Source organism: Eurypyga helias, unplaced genomic scaffold, assembly GCF_000690775.1.
Source record: "Eurypyga helias isolate BGI_N326 unplaced genomic scaffold, ASM69077v1 scaffold10786, whole genome shotgun sequence".
NCBI classification, from domain to species: domain Eukaryota; kingdom Metazoa; phylum Chordata; class Aves; order Eurypygiformes; family Eurypygidae; genus Eurypyga; species Eurypyga helias.
The window spans coordinates 9,628-27,427 of record NW_010256082.1 but is presented as its reverse complement, the minus strand read 5'-3'; the positions used below and the strand labels follow the sequence as shown (position 1 = coordinate 27,427).

General features: G+C 38.3%; 1 protein-coding gene across 1 annotated transcript; it reads right to left on the bottom strand.

Annotated features, from left to right (window-relative positions):
• Window positions 1-2,457: 2,457 nt before the first annotated feature.
• On the bottom strand, window positions 2,458-17,079 carry MTNR1B (melatonin receptor 1B). The gene is made up of 4 exons (XM_010153538.1): window positions 16,976-17,079; window positions 12,700-12,865; window positions 11,703-11,742; window positions 2,458-3,468 (listed from the first exon to the last, which is right to left on the bottom strand). Exons 1-4 carry the CDS (start codon window positions 17,077-17,079, stop codon window positions 2,600-2,602), a joined length of 1,179 nt encoding a protein of 392 aa, XP_010151840.1. The 3' UTR covers window positions 2,458-2,599.
• Between the last annotated feature and the right edge of the window lie 721 nt (window positions 17,080-17,800).

Below are 17,800 nucleotides of genomic sequence, written 5' to 3'. Positions count from 1 at the left end.
GTATGAGTCCTATGGTGTTGAACATCAGAGATTATCAGAAATTATCTGAAGAATATGAAAGAAGCTAGAAGCATCGTCACACTTGTTACTTTGCTGTACTTTACATAGACTTATGCGAAGCAAATAAAACATTTAAAATACTGTTGTTCTTTGGTGTTTTACTGTAAGTATAGCAACATAAGGGTGATGTTTAATATGTCTTTATGGATTCAGAAGTGTATTAGCTGTACAAATTAATATTATTATAGAAATATTTTTCATAATAACCAGGTCAGGAAACCCAAACAGGAATGTAATAACGACCAGTTTCCCTTTCCCTGTTTCAATATCTGACATTGATTCACCAAAGGCCTGTCTCCTCTCCCCTGAACAGTGGTACTAAGAGTAATGTGCATTTCAGGTCTAATGATAACATAACTTAATTAAAGGTGTATTTTCACTCAGTTCCCTAATCTGATTCAGACGTATAGCAAACAACATTTTGTAAAATGCTACGATGCTGTGAGGTATCACCCACATTTGTATGGTCACTGTTACAATATTTTACCTGAAAAAGAAGAAATCCAGTTGGAATTTGAGGTGAGTTTGAAAAGAAAATGGGAAATCATCCTTTTATTTTATAAACTCTGTAAACCTGAACTGTAAGTACATTAATGATAGGATTGAGATCACCTGTCTTTGTCTGAAACAAGCTGCCTAATCATAGGATCATAGAATCACAGAATCACTAAGGTTGGAAAAGACCTATAAGATCATCTAGTCCAACCATCAACCCAACACTACCATACCCACCAGACCATGTCCTCAAGTGTCACATCTAATGGTTTGGGTTGGAAGGGACCATAAAGATGATCTAGTTCCAACTCCCTCCCTGCCATGGGCAGGGACACCTTCCACTAGACCAGGTTGCTCAAAGCCTCATCCAGCCTGGCCTTGAACACTTCCAGGGATGGAACATCCACACCTTCTCTGGGCAACCTGTTCTGGTGCCCCACCACCCTCTTGGTGAAGAATTTCTCCCTTATATCCAAACTAAATCTACCTTCTTTCAATTTAAACCCATTACCCCTTGTCCTGTCACTACTAACCCTTGTCAAATGTCACCCCCCAACTTCCTTGTAGTCCCCTTCAGGTACTGGAACAATGCTGTAAGGTCTCTTAGAAACCACCTTTTCTGCAGGCTGAACAGGCTGAGATAATAATCTTCATGACATAATAGTCAAAGACACAGTCAGTAAGGTCTGTCGATTTGTTCCTCAGACTAATACAGATGTCCATTTCAAGATGAAAGAAATAATTTCCTAGAACTCCAAGGTCTACTGTAGGAATTTAGAAAAAAAATCACATGCAAACACCTACATTGGTGTCCCAAATTAGGGGACATGCAAACACCTACATTGGCATCCCAAATTAGGCAAGTCCAGTCTAGGTATCAAAAGTGGGAGGTTTGAAGTAGTAATCAGAGCTCCTCCTAAAGTCAATGAAAGGAGACCAGCACCTCCACAAAACAATTCATCTCGTCCTTGGATGTGTGTTTATCACATATGGAAGGAAGCATATCTCCACGACAGGGAATCCTGAAGGTTAGCTTAGATGCCAACAGTGGATTTTGTTTGAGATTAAATGTAGTCATGTAACACGTTGATGATAGTATCTGAGCTACCATCATAGTCAAAAGGGCTTCTTGTTTTGGTCTAGTGTCGTTTGAGAAGATCTAGGATGTCCTGCCTGGTATCCATGTGCCATTGCAGATGACCACAAGTCATGTGCCGTAATTTCCAGCCTGTTGCAAATGTGCAATGTGTGCTAAAGTGCATCAAATGACATTGAATGTATATATTCTGGTAAATTAATAGAATGTAATGAAAATTCAATCCTCTCTAAGGAAGAATAGTGTGTGAAGTAAATGTGTAAGAAATTGACCATTTGTATTATATTATCTACCATAAAGTCCACCACAAAAGATGAACAGTGTAAATATACTGTATTCTCAGTCTCAGTGTATTTAAGTATGAAAAACCTGTGAGGAAAGTCTGTAATGTTTATATTTGCTTTTACACAAATATTTTTCTCTTCAATTTACAATTTTACTTCAAAGATACTACTACTGCCCCCAGTATATGCACAGAAAAGTGGTTTGGCTTATGTGTTGAAAACAGAGTATCTGCTTCACCCTCTTTGTTCAGATACAGGAGAGAGAAAAATACCAATTTGCAGCCTTGATGAGCTCCTGTGCTCATAGACAAGTACCATCACTACATTTTCTACGAAATGAATCCTGACATTGTATAAAGAATGCAAAACTCCCACTGAAGTAAAAAAAAAAAAAGCCTCATTCATATATCTGGGAGCAGAATTGAGCTCTCAGAACTAAACCAGTTTGCACTCACCTGCTGCTTTAATTCTGAAATGCATTTTCAATTGATAACTTCTATAAATCATGAATTGAGAGCAATGTGCTTTATCAAGAATACAGTATTCCCGTCACAAAGTGCCATCCAAGTGGGAAGCCCTCAAAAGTAAGCAAGAATGACCGGAACATTACAATCATATTCTTAAGAGTTCTCCATGACAGATTCTTGCATTGACCTTTACACATTTACAAGGTATCAGTTTTCATTTGGTCATTGTTGTTTAAAGCAGGAGAAGGCTTGCTCTTCTGACCATCAGTTCCTCCTTTGGATGTGTCCTGGAAGAAAAGCCTTGGCATCCACAGTGACATTAAAATTCGTTTGTATTCATTCCGAAAATTCTGGTTGAGAAGTCCGTATATTATTGCATTAAGGCAGCTGTTGAAATAGGCCATGAAGTAGCTTATAATGAATAACCATTCAGGAACTTTTGGTGCCATTTCCATAGGATCGATGGCTACAGCCAGTCCAATGAAGTTTAAAGGTGCCCAGCAAAAGGCAAAAATCACAAAAACCACAAACATGGTAAGAAAGTTTCTGAAGTCACTTGGCTTCAGTCTTGGCTTTGTTTCTGACTTGACCCGCCTTCTAACTTGAAGCACTAAAACCCAAATTCGAAGGTAGCAGAAGCTCACAATGGTGATAGGGACGATGAAGTGAATTACCACAACAGCTATTGTATAGTAGGAGCTTGCAGTCTGAACAAATGTGCATGAATAGATGCGTGGATCATACTTTAAAGAGCCAACAAAAAAATTTGGTACAGTTGCAATTACTGTTAATACCCAGACTAAGGAGACATACAGCATTGTGTTCCACCAGCTGTACACTTTGTCATAGGCAAAACTATGACATATATAGCAATATCGGTTTATTGCAATTGCAGTGATGTTGAAAATAGAGCCTATTACGCTTAGCCCCATCACAAAGCCACTCACTTTGCAGTGCATTTCACCTAAAGTCCATCCATTGTGGAAAATAGCTAAGAGCACCAGTGGGTATGGATACAAGGCCACCACCAGATCAGCCAAAGCCAAGCTCACCACAAATGCATTACCTGGGGAAAAAGAAAAATACATAGACATAAGTCTGAAAGCAAGCATAGTCATGAACAAGAAGAAAATAGGATACTTTAGTTTGGAAATCTGCAATGCTAAAGTATTGATGATGTCACCAGACAGTGCGTATATAGAACCAGTAGGTGTGTATGGGAAAAAGTTTTACAGTTCAGCTTAGAACACCATGAACATACCTGTAGGAACATGTCATTTCAAGTCTGTTGATGACTCAATTATATTCTCCTTTCTATTTTAATCTTTAATAAACTTAAACATCAGCGAGCCATCACATAAGCATGTGTTGTGTTGTTTCGGTGTGACTAACTCCACAGCTGGATTGAATAAGATGAAAAATGTCTAAATTTTGCCAGGTAGGCAGGCTGTTATGCCATTCTACTCCATCACTGGAGTACAACAGGCTCAATAGGTATCAAGGGGAAGGATATACAAAACAAGGGCTGTAGTGACTTGAAGGATGAATTGGCTTATGTCTGAATTGCTACACACTAGTGTGTAATACAGATATTATCTGCATGAATGGCCTACCCATACTGTAGTTATTTTCCCATTAGATTGACTAAGGAAGAGTTAGTTGCCTTTACCACCCTCTGTAGAAAGGCGTATTTAATTAGACAAAGGAAAAATGCATAAATGCAATTCAAATTCATAGGAGGAGCCTTTAGATCCTTTCTGCTGTTGATGTTTAAAGGTGTTTTAGTGATAGGGTTGAGACCTGAAAAATTGTGAAATCATTCTCTAGGAACTTCCCTGGAGACAGAAAAAAAAGCTACTAATGTTAGACTTGGCATTTAAGTAGCATAAAACATTTCTGGTTTACAGGCTAACTTCCTTGCTTCGAGTCCTTCACAGTGTGAACAGATGTGCAAAAGACCCAAGTAGCTTTTAAAATTGTTTGCGGAACATAATTTTTTTTTTACAAGAGAAATTAGATGCTCAGTCCTACATATACTGAGCTTTCTTACTTGTCATCTAGGAAGGCAATTTTCTGTTTCACTTGAAGCACAAAAAAATGCTGTGGATAATGATGTAATTAGCTGGGAACCATAAAACCAACTACCCTGTAGGATTAAACTCCTCAAAAAATGGCAGAAGTTCACCTGTATATTCTCTGCTCCACCTGTTCTGTATCTGAAGCTTGCTTAACCTGAATCAAGGAATGGGGACCTCTCTTCCTAACACTTTAGGGCAAGACCATGCTCATTGTAATTTGCATAACAGCAAGTGAACTTAACAGAATGCAAAATTATCCATCTGTACCTACAGAGGCATGATTCATATCAAAAGCAGTGTACAGTTTATTTTAGATGATTCCTTGTTACACACTTAGCAGCCTGTCTCACACTCTATACTTCAAAGGCCACACAGGTGTTTCCATAGCTATGGTTCAAGGACATGGTACTGGATATAAGGAAATTCCATGTTACTTGTCTTAGAATTAGGAAACTAAACCAGTAGTACTGTGTTGGCTTTTGTGCCCTCTCAAGCCACAGTCACTCCCTGCTTTAGGTTGAGGCATATCTATTTGAGTATGTTGTTTGACCTGCACAGGGATACATTTGCTGCTTGCTTTATATGTGCTATACTGAATACAATTCAGTAATATCATGCTGATGTGAAAAGTTAAGCATAATTTTCAGATTCAAAACTACATAAAATATTTTTTCTGTCTTACTCAGGATCGTTAAGATATCAGAAAAATCTCTCCAGTCTGGGGCTTTGAACTTAAAGAAAAAAATAATTAGAGTTGATCTAGAGCAAAGCAAATATCTGCTAGTTTTACAATTTTTGAGAAAAGACTGAACAAACTAGGGACAGGATTGAGAGGGGCATGATAACAATCATCAGATAAGCGAAGCAGGAAAGATATGACATTCCTGTGACTGTCCTGATCACATGTTTCAGTTACAACAAGGAAGTTTCACATTAGACATTGAGAAAAACATTTTAATGACAAGCAGAACAAAGTGCTGGAACTTCTTGCTTTGAGTCTGCCACTGGAGGTTGTAAGAAAAAGTTAAATAAACTTTTTTCAGTACTGGCCTAAATACAGCTGAGCCTTGTTTTGGGCATAGAAATGATGAGATGACTTTGAAGGCCTTTTCTAGCCATATGATAAATAGGAAAAAATCCCCAAAACTAAGAAAGGTGCAGGGCCATCTTTTTCAGAATTACATTATGGCAACAAGAATTTCTCTTATGTTTTTTCATCACTGTGTCTGACATTAGAAGATAGAGAATTCAGGAGAAAGAAAATAAAAAAATACTGGTTTAGAATGATTTTTTGGAGGAAGACTTTAGTCCAGGATGTGTGCTAAAATTAATCTAATCTCTAAAGCATCAGTTTATACCTAAAATGTAATTGTCCAATTAAAATCAAATGGACATTCAACTCTTTCAATCATATTGGGAAGTTTATTATAAAGTACATTTGGCCAGAGACTTTCAAAATTGTTTGTGTAGTTTAGGACTTCTTGAAAATTCCAGCTGCAATGAATAAGGACAGTTAGCAATGAACTTGTCAAAAATATAGTGTACCACTTCACAACATGGAAGAAAAATGGTGCAATATCTATAAAGGCCTCAAGCAGTTTGTCAGTTTTATGGCTGTTTACAGGGTCAATGTTCACACTGTGCACTGAAAAGTAAGGTCCAGTGTTTTCTTTCTATTTGGCTGAATGTTGGATAAAGTTTAATATATAATTGCAATGAATAATCTAGAGAAGTAGAGAGAAACTTTTCTTATTCATAAAAAATAGACAATCAACATTTTGAGAAGTCAAAAATCTTAGATGTCTTTTAAGGGCTTGGAGAAAGTAAATGTTCTTGATACACCTAAGAGAGTATTTGAAGCGGTTATAGTTACATTCATAACATAATCAAAGAGGTAACTTTTTGCTAACTGTAACAAAATAGAAACCACAGAATGCTCATCTAGTTGGAATTACTATCATTATTTCCATCATTTACCCCATGGACTTTGTTCCTAGATTTCAGTTTCATTAGAGAGAAGATTATATTCATTTATAAGAAACACATTTGTTTGCTGGGATGGAAACCCCCTAATTACAAGCAGTAGCTACTAAAAGCCAAGTATCTAGCCAGGGACTCAAAAAGATACACATCTGCACTTTTTGAAACATTAATAATTGGGTTTATAGCAAAGAAAATAAGTTCTGATATTGACTTCGGGTGCAACAGAACTAGATTGATATTTCATGACACATTCTTGCATACTGGTTTTGTTACCCCAAGTAAGAGGAAAAAATGGACCTTTCTCACCTTTTTGCAATCTTTATGTGACTTGACATGCTAGGAATTTAATCACAAAACAAACTTTTTGGTAAGGTCAGGACTTCTAAGGGTTAAGCATCTGCCCTCTGAAAATACAGTTGTCTCTACCAAAACCGGAAGCAATTGCTATCACCAACCATTTTTTAAAGGTTTTTCTTCTTTCTTAGGTTTCAAACTGGCTAAAATGATTAGATATCCTGGTGGTTTATTTTTCATGCAATGGTGTTTCAATTGTTACACAGTTGTTTAACAAGGTGTTATACACTGCATACAGACATCACCCACAGCTCTGTTTTCCACTGGCTACAGTCATGTTTGTCCTTGTGTACATTTCTGCTTGCATTACTCTTGTCTTCTTTAGCAAAGGCTAAAATTGTTTCTACACACCCTGTTGTTCAGACTGTTTTTCTGTGCCTCCTCCTCTCCTACAATCAAATTTGGGTTGCTGTGTAGCAGCAAATGTAATGAGTAGGGACAGGCAAGGGAGAAAGTGAATGACTATGACTATAATGCATCGGCAGACTTTTTTTAAATGCCATGGATCAATGACTCAGAATAGTTATTCTATACTTCCATTTCCCTATCCTTACCTTAAGGGAAAACTCAGAGTTACTCTTGCAGATTCCTTACTTTTTTATTTCTTCAGTTGGAACGTAAGTGGGAAAGCTCTTTGTTTGGGCTTAAGGCTTAAAACCTCCTCTAATAACCAGCACTATGTAATTAAATAGCCTTTTATACTGACTGAGAATGATAAGAACTAGAGTTTTTCTATTATATCACTCTGTCAAAAACCTGTAGTTATTTATCTGTGCTAAAGGAAGAGGAGCAAAATTTTGACTTTAATAAAGAAAATAAAAGTCCTATCTCTCTATAAAATGAAGCCAACCATTCCTCTGCAGAGTGCACAGTAATAGACAACCTCAAGAAGATGTTAGACTGCCAGATTCTCTGTCCATAAACACTAGACATATCACCTCACTCTTCAGCTCCCTTTTTATTCTTCTGCCAGAGTTCTGTAGCCCCTGTACTCAAAATGAACTTAAAAAGAACAGTTCTGGAAGATTTCTGATAGCTTTCTTAAAGGGGTTGATGTATAAGGACAGATCTGAGCTCAATTTCTAGGCAGACTTAAAGTCAAAGACCCAAGATATCACTTCAGGGATGCATGGTGTCCTCCATTCTGTAAATTACTGTTATATAAGCAATAAGCATAGAATTTTTTTTTTCTCTAGTTTTTAAAATGTTCACAAAATACGCAACATAAGTCTAATCTTTTAGTTCTTTCCCATAACTCATTACAAGAAAAAACCCAAGGTTTACAGTCTTGATCATAATTAGGAATTTCTGTAAGTGATATGTCACTTGCACAGGAAGTCCTTCCTCAGCTGTGACATCACATCTCTCTAATAAAGGTAACCTTGATACTGATACTAGGCTTGGTACGGAAGTTTGTGATTACCAGCAATTTGTGGGGAAAGAAAAAAATATATAGTTTTAACCTTAATGTTACTGCCTTTAATGATATGATATGATATGATACGATACAATACGATACGATGTGATGTGATGCGATGTGATGTGATATGATATGATATGATATTGGTGTAAATTATCTGCCTTTTAGGCTTCTTTAATGACTGCTGAAGTTAATGGGAGAATTGCTGTAGACTTAAAGGAGACATTAGTCAGATACAAGAAAATAAGGGCCTCATCAAGAATATGAAATACTGAAAGCATTTGGTCCATATAAAAAGATGAACAACAATGAAAAAAAAAAAAATGAAGCACTTGAATTATATTTGGATGTAAAAGAACAAAAATCAAAGCCTAAACCCCTTTCATAGTTTCACAACCTTTAAAAGAGCAGATCTTACCTTCAAAGAGAAATAGCAGTGCATTAATGCCAAGGCATGTCAACCGTGATTCACTACAGTAAGTGGCTTATTGGCCCTATTGCTTGAGTCTAGACCAACACAGAGTTTGAAGAGACATATGTAACAGCTTCAGCAGTCAGTCCTTCAGTAAAGAAGGCTGTCCCTCTTTAACCTTCTTGTCTATAATTACTAATAGAAATTATGCTACTCTGATAAAGTATTGCCTTGAACTTTCTTGTGCAGAGTCATCTTTTGAGAAACAGGCCTAAATACAATTTCCAGGCTCCAGACCCTACTGAATCCTCATTAGAGTGCATCTCAAGGTCTGGACCAGATAGAACAGGAGCGTACTCCACTAGCAGAAAATTGGTATAAAAATTACTTCACATGTCTATGTCTCCACTCTTGGTTGGGTAAGAATAGCTCTTAGACTGAAACTGAGGACCAATTTGCTCAACCAAACCATTTAAGCACAGATCCATCTAAGCGCCAGCCTGAGTGCAAACCCGAGCATGGTATGAGTGGTTTTCCAGATCAGAGTTCAGGATTTCGCAAAAACAGATGATTACCATGATGAAACTGTGGAGCCAGTCCTACTCCTGAAGTTTCTTCATTATATGTACATCCACGTACACATGGATATTTACTATTTCTTAAGCTGATTATCTTTCTAAAGATTTCAGTTACTTTTTGGCATATTTTATGCAATGATTATGTAGTAAGATAGAAGGTTATGCTTTCAGAGCCAGGATTTCTGCTAAACATCCAGGTGGTGGCTTTTAAATGAAAACCCTGTCCACGTCATTGCTGGTTCTTGATGCAGCCAGTGACAACTACCTTTTCTGACCAATCATATTTTCAATGGGCTCCATTCTTGCAGCTCATTTCCGGCTTGGTTGTGGGGGTTGCCCTTAAGGATTGCTATTTAATGTGGAGAATCCCCCATGCCTCTGGAGGGACTGAAGAACTGGTACGAGGTAGGCAGGCAGAACTAACGTTTCCTCTTTCCAGAGTGGCTCAGTGCATATGGCTCAAACAGCATGCAGGGAGACATTTGCTATTCCTGGAGAAAGGCTGATGCTTCTTACTTCCTCACTACTGATATTTTTCTCTAGTTTTGGCTTCTTTGATCAGTAACTTTTTACAGTATTTAAGCTCTTGTATTTCTTGCATTTTTGTTTAAACAGATAAATTTTAAATCTGCCTAAAATACCCTGTATCAATTCTTTTTTTTTTTTTTCAAAATCCTTCATGAAAAATTCCATTCATGCCAGTAGGAATGAAGCCACCAGAAGTGGACACTGGCAGGAGGTGGAGCAGAGAATTGTCTTTCACACATTGACATTTGAACTCCCTCTGACACTACAAGCCAAGAACTAGGGTAATCTTTGATTTACCAAAACATATTAATCTAATATAATGTTTAACAGTGTGTTACTAACAGGAGTTTTAACACAATGCTTCAAGGAATTTCCAGATGGGGCTTTGTTTTCTTTGAATATGACAGTTTAAAAATGGTGATACTATCCTTTGTAGTTATGTTTCATAATTTCAGTTATTAGCTGGGTATAGCGCAGACAGTGATGTAACAGAATGGGACAGGCAATGTATTTTCACTAGAACTGGAGTATTTTAGAGACTCTAGCAAAAAATATAACATAGACAATGAATCAAGGCTGGTCTTTGTTCTACATAATGTTCAGGTTATTTCTTTTTTAGGAAATGTATGTTTTATGAAACTGTTTAAAGTATTCAGTGAGTATAATTATCCTCTGATATCATAAGGAAAATTCTCTACCATCACTGAAAGTACTATATAGAGAGCAGAAGGGGAATATTTACTGTGCAGTTTTCCTTTTATTGTGCAGCTGCCCAAAGACTTGGGGAGAGCTTTCTCTTCAGAAGAAATTCAGGCCTAGCACCCTAAAAGTTTAACACCTGTGTTTTCACAGAAAAGTCTATCCAGACTAAATAGCATTTAAACCTTGGACACCCACTTTCTGGATGAAAGCACTACACTATTATGTAAAAGACAAAAAGAGAAAATTTTTGTTTTAAGATGAAACAATACAAACACCCCACTGTGGGATAATTCAGTGAAGAATGCTCTGCAAACCCTTTTTTCAAGCTGTGCTGCAATGCAAACAATGCAGGATTCACAGGAATAGAAGCTCAACATGTAAATATGAACCGGAGGTTGTGCCTTAGTGACTTGCAGACTGCTGGACTGCGACAGACTTGTGTTCATGGTCCTAGATCTGCAACTGTAAATTGGTGCTGGAAGCTACATTTACAGGAGCTGAATTTTAGGTTTATAAGCCAGAGCTCTCAGGTGCCAACACAGTCTTGCTGAAATGAGACACCTAAGTTGCACTGTTGATTAATATGTTTTTGAGATCATGATTTTGGCATGCTTGGCAGCCAGGTATGAATATAACCCAGTGAGCAAAGCCTCCTGTTTTCTCACGTGATCAGGCTTCTCCCTGTGGTTAAATACAGGACTGCCAGTACTTGATGTGAGTTTGCTGACATGAGTTCCATAACAGACTGCAGGTGCAAAAAAACCCAAAATATATTTCTAATGCTGTGCTGTTAAAAATTTAGTGAAGGTTTGGGATTTGTAACCCCTGGGTGTGTAATTTTCTGGGCCATGGCTTCCTCTGGTGCAAGCAGGGGCAGTGGTCACTACAGACACGTAGTGCACTGGTCGCAGCAGGGGCACTGCCTAGCAGGGTGGAAGGCAAAAGCGAGTGGTTAGTTCTTCCAGAGCAGAAGTTTGATTGTTGATCAGATAGTACATTTAGGGGATGCTAAATACTTTTCTGGGCTTCTGGTACTTTCTGAGATTGCAGTACTAGGTGTTTTCCCAAGAGAAAATGGGAAGCAGAAGGGGTGAGACAGGCTCTTCTAGAGAATTCCCTATTGCTTTGTGGTTAGGAAACTTCCAAATTAGAAGAGCCTTGCTTTGAAAAAGGACATGAGCCTATGTCTCCCATAGTCCCAGGAGAGTTCCCTACTCACCAGCCCTGCTGCACTTCTGGGGTTACCCTGCCTGTCTCTTGCTAGATTATTTTCAGGAATTTCACCCTAGAACCAGAACACACACATTATCGTTTACATTCCAAGCGCTCTTCATCAGTCTGTCTCAAAGCAGGGAAAGAAAAAATGCTTCTCATGAGTGAACAGGTGGGAAACTGAGACAGGTGCAGGGACTCTTCCAAGACACAGATCAGGAAGAACACTCCAGGTTCATGAACCTTGCTCTGTTCTATTAGATAACACCACTGCTATTAGGCACACTCATAAAAATGGCAGTGCCTGAAAGAAGAGCCAGAGCTTTGAAGAGAATTCAAAGCAAACAAAAGGGGGTGATTGCTGCAGTAGGTAGTAAACCTGTGGAACTCCTTAACAGATCTTGCAAAAATTTTGCAAAATTTTTATACAAAAATTATGCAAAAATTTGCAAAAATGATGCAAAAATGTAAAAATTTGCAAAAATTTGCAAATAATTATGCAAAAATTATACCTGTATGCAAGAGAAAGCTGTAAAAATACTTGAAAAAGACATGGGTTGAAGGTTACTAAACAGAGGTAATGTACTAGGTTCAGGAAATCCTCTGAGCTGGAAGGAATCACAGGTTGAGAGAATACAGGAGAAGTGTCATATAGGGTTGCTCTGTTCTGGTTTTTTGTTTTTCTTTTTTTTTTTTCCTGAGTGCCTGCTTGCATCTACAGTTAAAGAGTATGAGGCTAGCTATGCCCTTGGTCTGTACCCATACAACTGCATTTACGGTGAGGACAGTAGTTTCAGTGACATCATTCAGAAGCACAGCTTCTTCTCAGGCTCCCTTGTGCTGATCTGAGTGGCAGGAGTTGACGTTCTCATTCAATTCACATCCTTGTCAACCACTCCTTTTATACAACCAGCCAAGTTTTGTTGACAAAATGTTTGAAGAGGCAATAACCTTGTTCTGTATGACTTGCCACCTGCCACTACGCTACATTTTGCAGCAGGCTCGAGGTGAAGATCCCTTAAACCAATGCCTTCACAGTGAAGTCATTGCTTTCAAGGTAGTCCAGGATGGTGAAAGGCCCCTGATGCTGCTGAGTGTCTCTAGCTAGAGTACTATTGCTCTTCATGGAGGGAATGAAGCCAAGACATTTACCCAGAGTGTTTACCCAGAGAGTATCCAGTTGCTGAGCACGATCACTGAAATACAACAAAACCAGTCTGGTTTTTTCACTAATTCATGAAAGAAGTTGTGTTTCCTGTATCTGTCAGTGCGTATGAGCTTAATTTTCTTCAGCTGAAGTAATCACAGTTGTTGATTACTTCGACCAAGGAAGAATAGGAAACCTACATGAACAACTGCAAGTATGAAAACTCATTTACTGCTGACAAAGAGGCTAATATGAAAAGCTGTAAAACACAACAGGTGCAGTTTCATCAGAACCTATAAATAGCTAGGCATCATATTTTGATAATAACTTTCTTTTTTTTTTCAGTCTCCCAACACTATATTGCATTTCATAGGAAAAAAAATAAAGGTACCATTTTGTAGGATGTAATTTTGCTTAAAAAAAACCAACAAACAAACAAGACAAAACCGAAACCCAAACAACTTGGTTCAGATGAGCTCTGAAAGACTGGAGTGTGTAAGCAAATAAAGTAAGGACATTTCACTGCTAAAAACTATGAACAGAAGTTTATTATGTCCTGGCAGACATTGATTTATATTGAGTGAAAGGCTACCTCATCTTCTATTACCTTCACTATTACCTTCTATTACCTTCATCTTTGCTACAGTCTTTAGCCTGAATTTGTGTCAAAGGAAATTACGTTGTGTTTTTTCTCTTTTACAGCAACAAAACAGTGTTGAGATCCTTAGAATAGCTTATCTTCCACCTTCTTTTAGAAAGGAGGACAGGAAATTGAAGAATGAAAATAATTTTGTGCAAACAAGACCCGCGTTTTGTTAAGCTAGTTGGTGGGTGGTGGTTTTTTTTGGCTTGTTGTTGGTTTTATTTTTTTTTCTTTTAATATTCACTAGCACATTAGTTGAATTAAAAAAAAAATCAAACCACAACAACATTAAAAAAAACCCAGAATAGAAGAATTCTATTTTGAGGTATAAGGCTCAAGATATTAGAGAAGATAATCAAAATTTCCAATGGAAACATCGAGTGAATAAAACTGGGACAATTGCAGACTATGGGACACAAAAAAGATTTGGTTCACTGTGATACGGTGCATCTTGTAGCTTTGCACTGTAGACCCATTTAAACAGAACAGAGAATTTTGACCAGTACAAATGTTGGCATCTCGTCTGTGGAAATAAAGACATGGAAGGGGTAATTTCCACAGTGATTTACTCAGCTGCTCTGTGGGGCTCCAGACCGTAGGACTTGCAGTGTAAGACAGCTACAGAACCAGAAACAAGCACATGCAAAGCACGTACATGTCAAATTACAACTGCAAAAAGAAAATAAATCTAAGCCTATTATTGTTGCTATGTACTTTCAGAGGTTCCTATGTTCAACTCCTAGACACACTGGGGGATCCTAAGACAGTCTTGGAATTCAATAAAATGGGATCTGATACACTGCAGTAAATATAATATATGGGAACATGTAGTATGAGAAATACCTAGGTTGACAAGTTGCCAATGCTTCTAACATTCTCAAGTATCCCTTCATTATGATCTTCTTTTCACTCTTATTTCCTATTTCACCAAGGAAGAAAATGGATGATACCTGATGAAAATTACCATTATAACCTTTCAGTGAGGAAAATTCTTACCCTTTTTGTTCTGAGCTTTTGGAACGCCTCATCACTGTACATGCATAGGGAGATGATTGTCTTCAGAAGCTGTTGTCAGTCTGTGCCATCTGCTTCTTTTGGAAACAAGGTCTTAAAGCAAAGTACGCTAGCATGATTCATGTTATAATGATACTCACAGGTTGTACACAGCATGTAAACAGATGAGTAAATAAAATGCTTTTACAGAAAGTGATTGTGTATTCACTTCTAAAGTGTTGGCTTGTTTGTGTTTCAACTAAATACGAAGCGTGTAATGATGATTTCCTGAATTAAGGTCTTTTCTGAGAGCCAGCAAAAGCCTTGCAAAATGACTAGACAAAAACTCTCTTCTGGTTGGGCCTGTGAGTCATGATATTGGTGAGGTAGGTAAATGAAGGGAGATAGGCATGGATATATAACTACAGAATCATTTAGTTTGGAATGGACCTCTGGGGATCATCTAGTCCAACCCTCCCGTTCTAAGAGGGGCCAACTACAACAGGTTGTTAGGGGCTGTGTCCAGTCAGGTTTTGACTATCTCCAGCCATGGAGACTCAACAGCCTCTCTGACTGACCTGTTCTAGAAAGGAACAGGTATGCAGGATATTTGCTGTTTTCACTAAGCAATAGGCGGAAGATGCTGTTGATTTTGCACCAAGTGAAGGCTCTATTTGATCTCTGAAGTAGCAGAGGTTATCTAAGACCATACCTGCTACTATGTAAGTAGAAAACAGATGTGGTCATTAACAGTGAACTAGAGTTTCTTGGTCAGAAGAAGAGGTGCCAGTGCAGATCAGAGTAGGTGGGGCTTTGTTTTGTTGATGCTTGTGTCTTCAGATTCCTTGTGGCAGCAGAACCTGAACAATCTCTGATGGGACAAAATGGTCTGAGCAACAAACATTTACAGGCCTGGGGAAAGGAGGATCGATTGCGGTGAGGGCTGCACAGAAAGAGGGAAGAGGCACCAGATTCTAGCAAAAATATTCTTTGAAACAAATTCCCGCTGGTTGTAGCAAGGCCAGTATTTCCCTCCTTATGAAGGTGCTCAAATACGAGCTTCAGCTTACCCAGGTTGCAGAATCCTTTTCCACATGCTATTTTGATGCTCTTTAAGCACTGTGAACTGCAACTAGCCATTCAGACTAACTCCTTGTGAGAGTCCTAGCTGTCACCCAACTGAGACCTGGACGCCTGTGGTCCAGAAACAGCAGTGACTTCTGCCTCTGTGAAGTGCTGAATCACACCTCTTTTACTGGGTGAATACACCTGCAAACTGTGACAAACCAATGCCATTTTTACTAAATCAAGCTCAAATGGGAATCACTGTTGAATATATTAGATGATAATGTTGTGTTTGAAAGTCAGGTACTTCACCATTTTGTTTGCTCTCCATAAGCAGACCATATTTAAGCAGGAAGATGACTGTATAGCAAGTTTTACAATCTTTATGGTTTTAGCCTATTAGGGGTTTCATAAGAGTGACTGACGAGGATTACATTGTCTTGAGATTATCTAAGTAAAGGCATAATTACAGGATATCAAATTAGTTATATTTTGCTCAACTTTGAAGCAACAAGTGTTTAGTGCTTAAATTAGAATCTTGAGAGTGTAGTTAATGTTTCATAGCTGGCACCATAATCATAGGTAAAATCTTTAAAATATTTCAACCCACTTACTAGTAGATCACATTTTATAGGCAAATCACTATGATTAAACTATCTTTTTACAAGACCTACTTCAACATTTGATTAACATTTTACATATTTTGTTGCTAATGACTGCAAAAGAAAGCATAAAATACAAAGAAAGGAAAATCTTGCTTAACATGAAAACTGATTCAGAAAACAATCTATTGTCCATGGACAATAACCCCATCGGTGAATCTAATAAGCATTTTTGCAGTCACTTCAGAGGTCTCACATGTAGGCTTTGTGTCTTTGAGTAGAACTGCTCTGTATTTATACAGCCCATAGTAACTTTCTGCCACTATATTTATGCCAGTAAAATACCTGGAATATACCAGTGTACTACCTGCCTCTTTATATTTTCTTTCTGTCATGACTTCTCACATAACAAGATAAACCATATAGTGATGCCAGCCCTCTATTAATCAAATAATTATTGCATTATCTAAGTATTAAGACTTTCTGTTTAACAGAAGATTATTTAATTTTCTGCCAGGTGTCTGTGCTGATGTAATTAAAAATGTGAAAAGTGTGCTACTTTGTTTTCTCTTTTGGAAAATTCTTTTTGTGTTTCAGTTAAGGGTTGGACCTACTGATGCAGAATATTGTTGAGAGTTTACCTCCCAGTAAGTATCACTTATACTGCAAATACAGAGTTCTGCCAACACAAACTATTCTCTTCCTATCATTTATCAAAAGGCTATCCCTTGTTTAACAGATGACATGCAACCAAAGGCATCAGTACTGCCGCAAACCTATTTCCAGTACTGGGGGAACCCAGCATTGCAAACAATACTTGAGGTGTGGCCTTAGGAGTGCTGAGGAGAAGGATTACCTTCCTCTGCTTGCTAGAAATGGTCTGATGCAGTCCATGAGGCTGTTGGCCTTGTTGGCTGCAAGGATGCAATGGTAGCTCAGGATCAGCTTGGTGTCCACCATGACCCCAGGTCCTTCTCTGTCAAGCTGCTTTCCAGCTGGATGTCCCCCAGCATATACTGGTGCCTGGAGTTGTTATTCCTCAGGTGCAGGACTTTGCCCTTCCCTTTGCTGAACTTCATGAGGTTCCTGTCAGCCCATTTCTCCAGCCTGTCCCTGTCCCTCTGAATGGCAGCATGACCTTCTGTCCTATTAGCCACTCCTCTCAGTTTTGTATCATCTGTGAACGTGCCAAGTGTACACTCCAGTGCATCATTTGGGTCATTAATTAAGAAGTTAAAGAGCCTTGGTCCCAGTACTGACCCCTGAGGCACACCACTGGTGTCTTGCTCACTTCCTGGACTTCATGCCACTCATCACAACCCTCCTGGGCTCAGTCATCCAACAGTTTTCAATCTACCTCACTGTCCACTTCTCTAAACCCTATGTTGTCAGAGAGTCTATGAGGATGTGATAGTGTCAAAAGCTTTACTAAAGTCAAAGTAAACAAGATCCAGTGCTCTCCCCTCATCCAGCAAGCTAATCATGTCATTGTAGAAGGCTGTCAGGTTGGTTAAACATGATTTTCCACTTGTAAATCCATGCCGATGACTACCAATCACCTTCTTGTCCTTCGTGCTTTTTGAAATGGTTTCCAGGATTAGTTACTCCCTCAGCCATTCATTACCTTACTAATGAAGCAGAAGTGGTACCTTCTTACAGCATCCTGCAGTATTATTGACTG

Excerpts from the sequence above, each read along its gene's own strand:
- MTNR1B (XM_010153538.1), bottom strand. The coding sequence starts at position 17,079 with ATGGTGGACACCAAGCTGATCCTGAGCTACCATTGCATCCTTGCAGCC. Across the intron at positions 12,866-16,975 it reads TTTCTAGCAAGCAGAGGAAG|TGATCGTGCTCAGCAACTGG; the intron begins GTAATCCTTCTC and ends GTTGTATTTCAG. Across the intron at positions 11,743-12,699 it reads GCAATGACTTCACTGTGAAG|GGTGAAATTCCTGAAAATAA; the intron begins GCATTGGTTTAA and ends TTCTGGTTCTAG.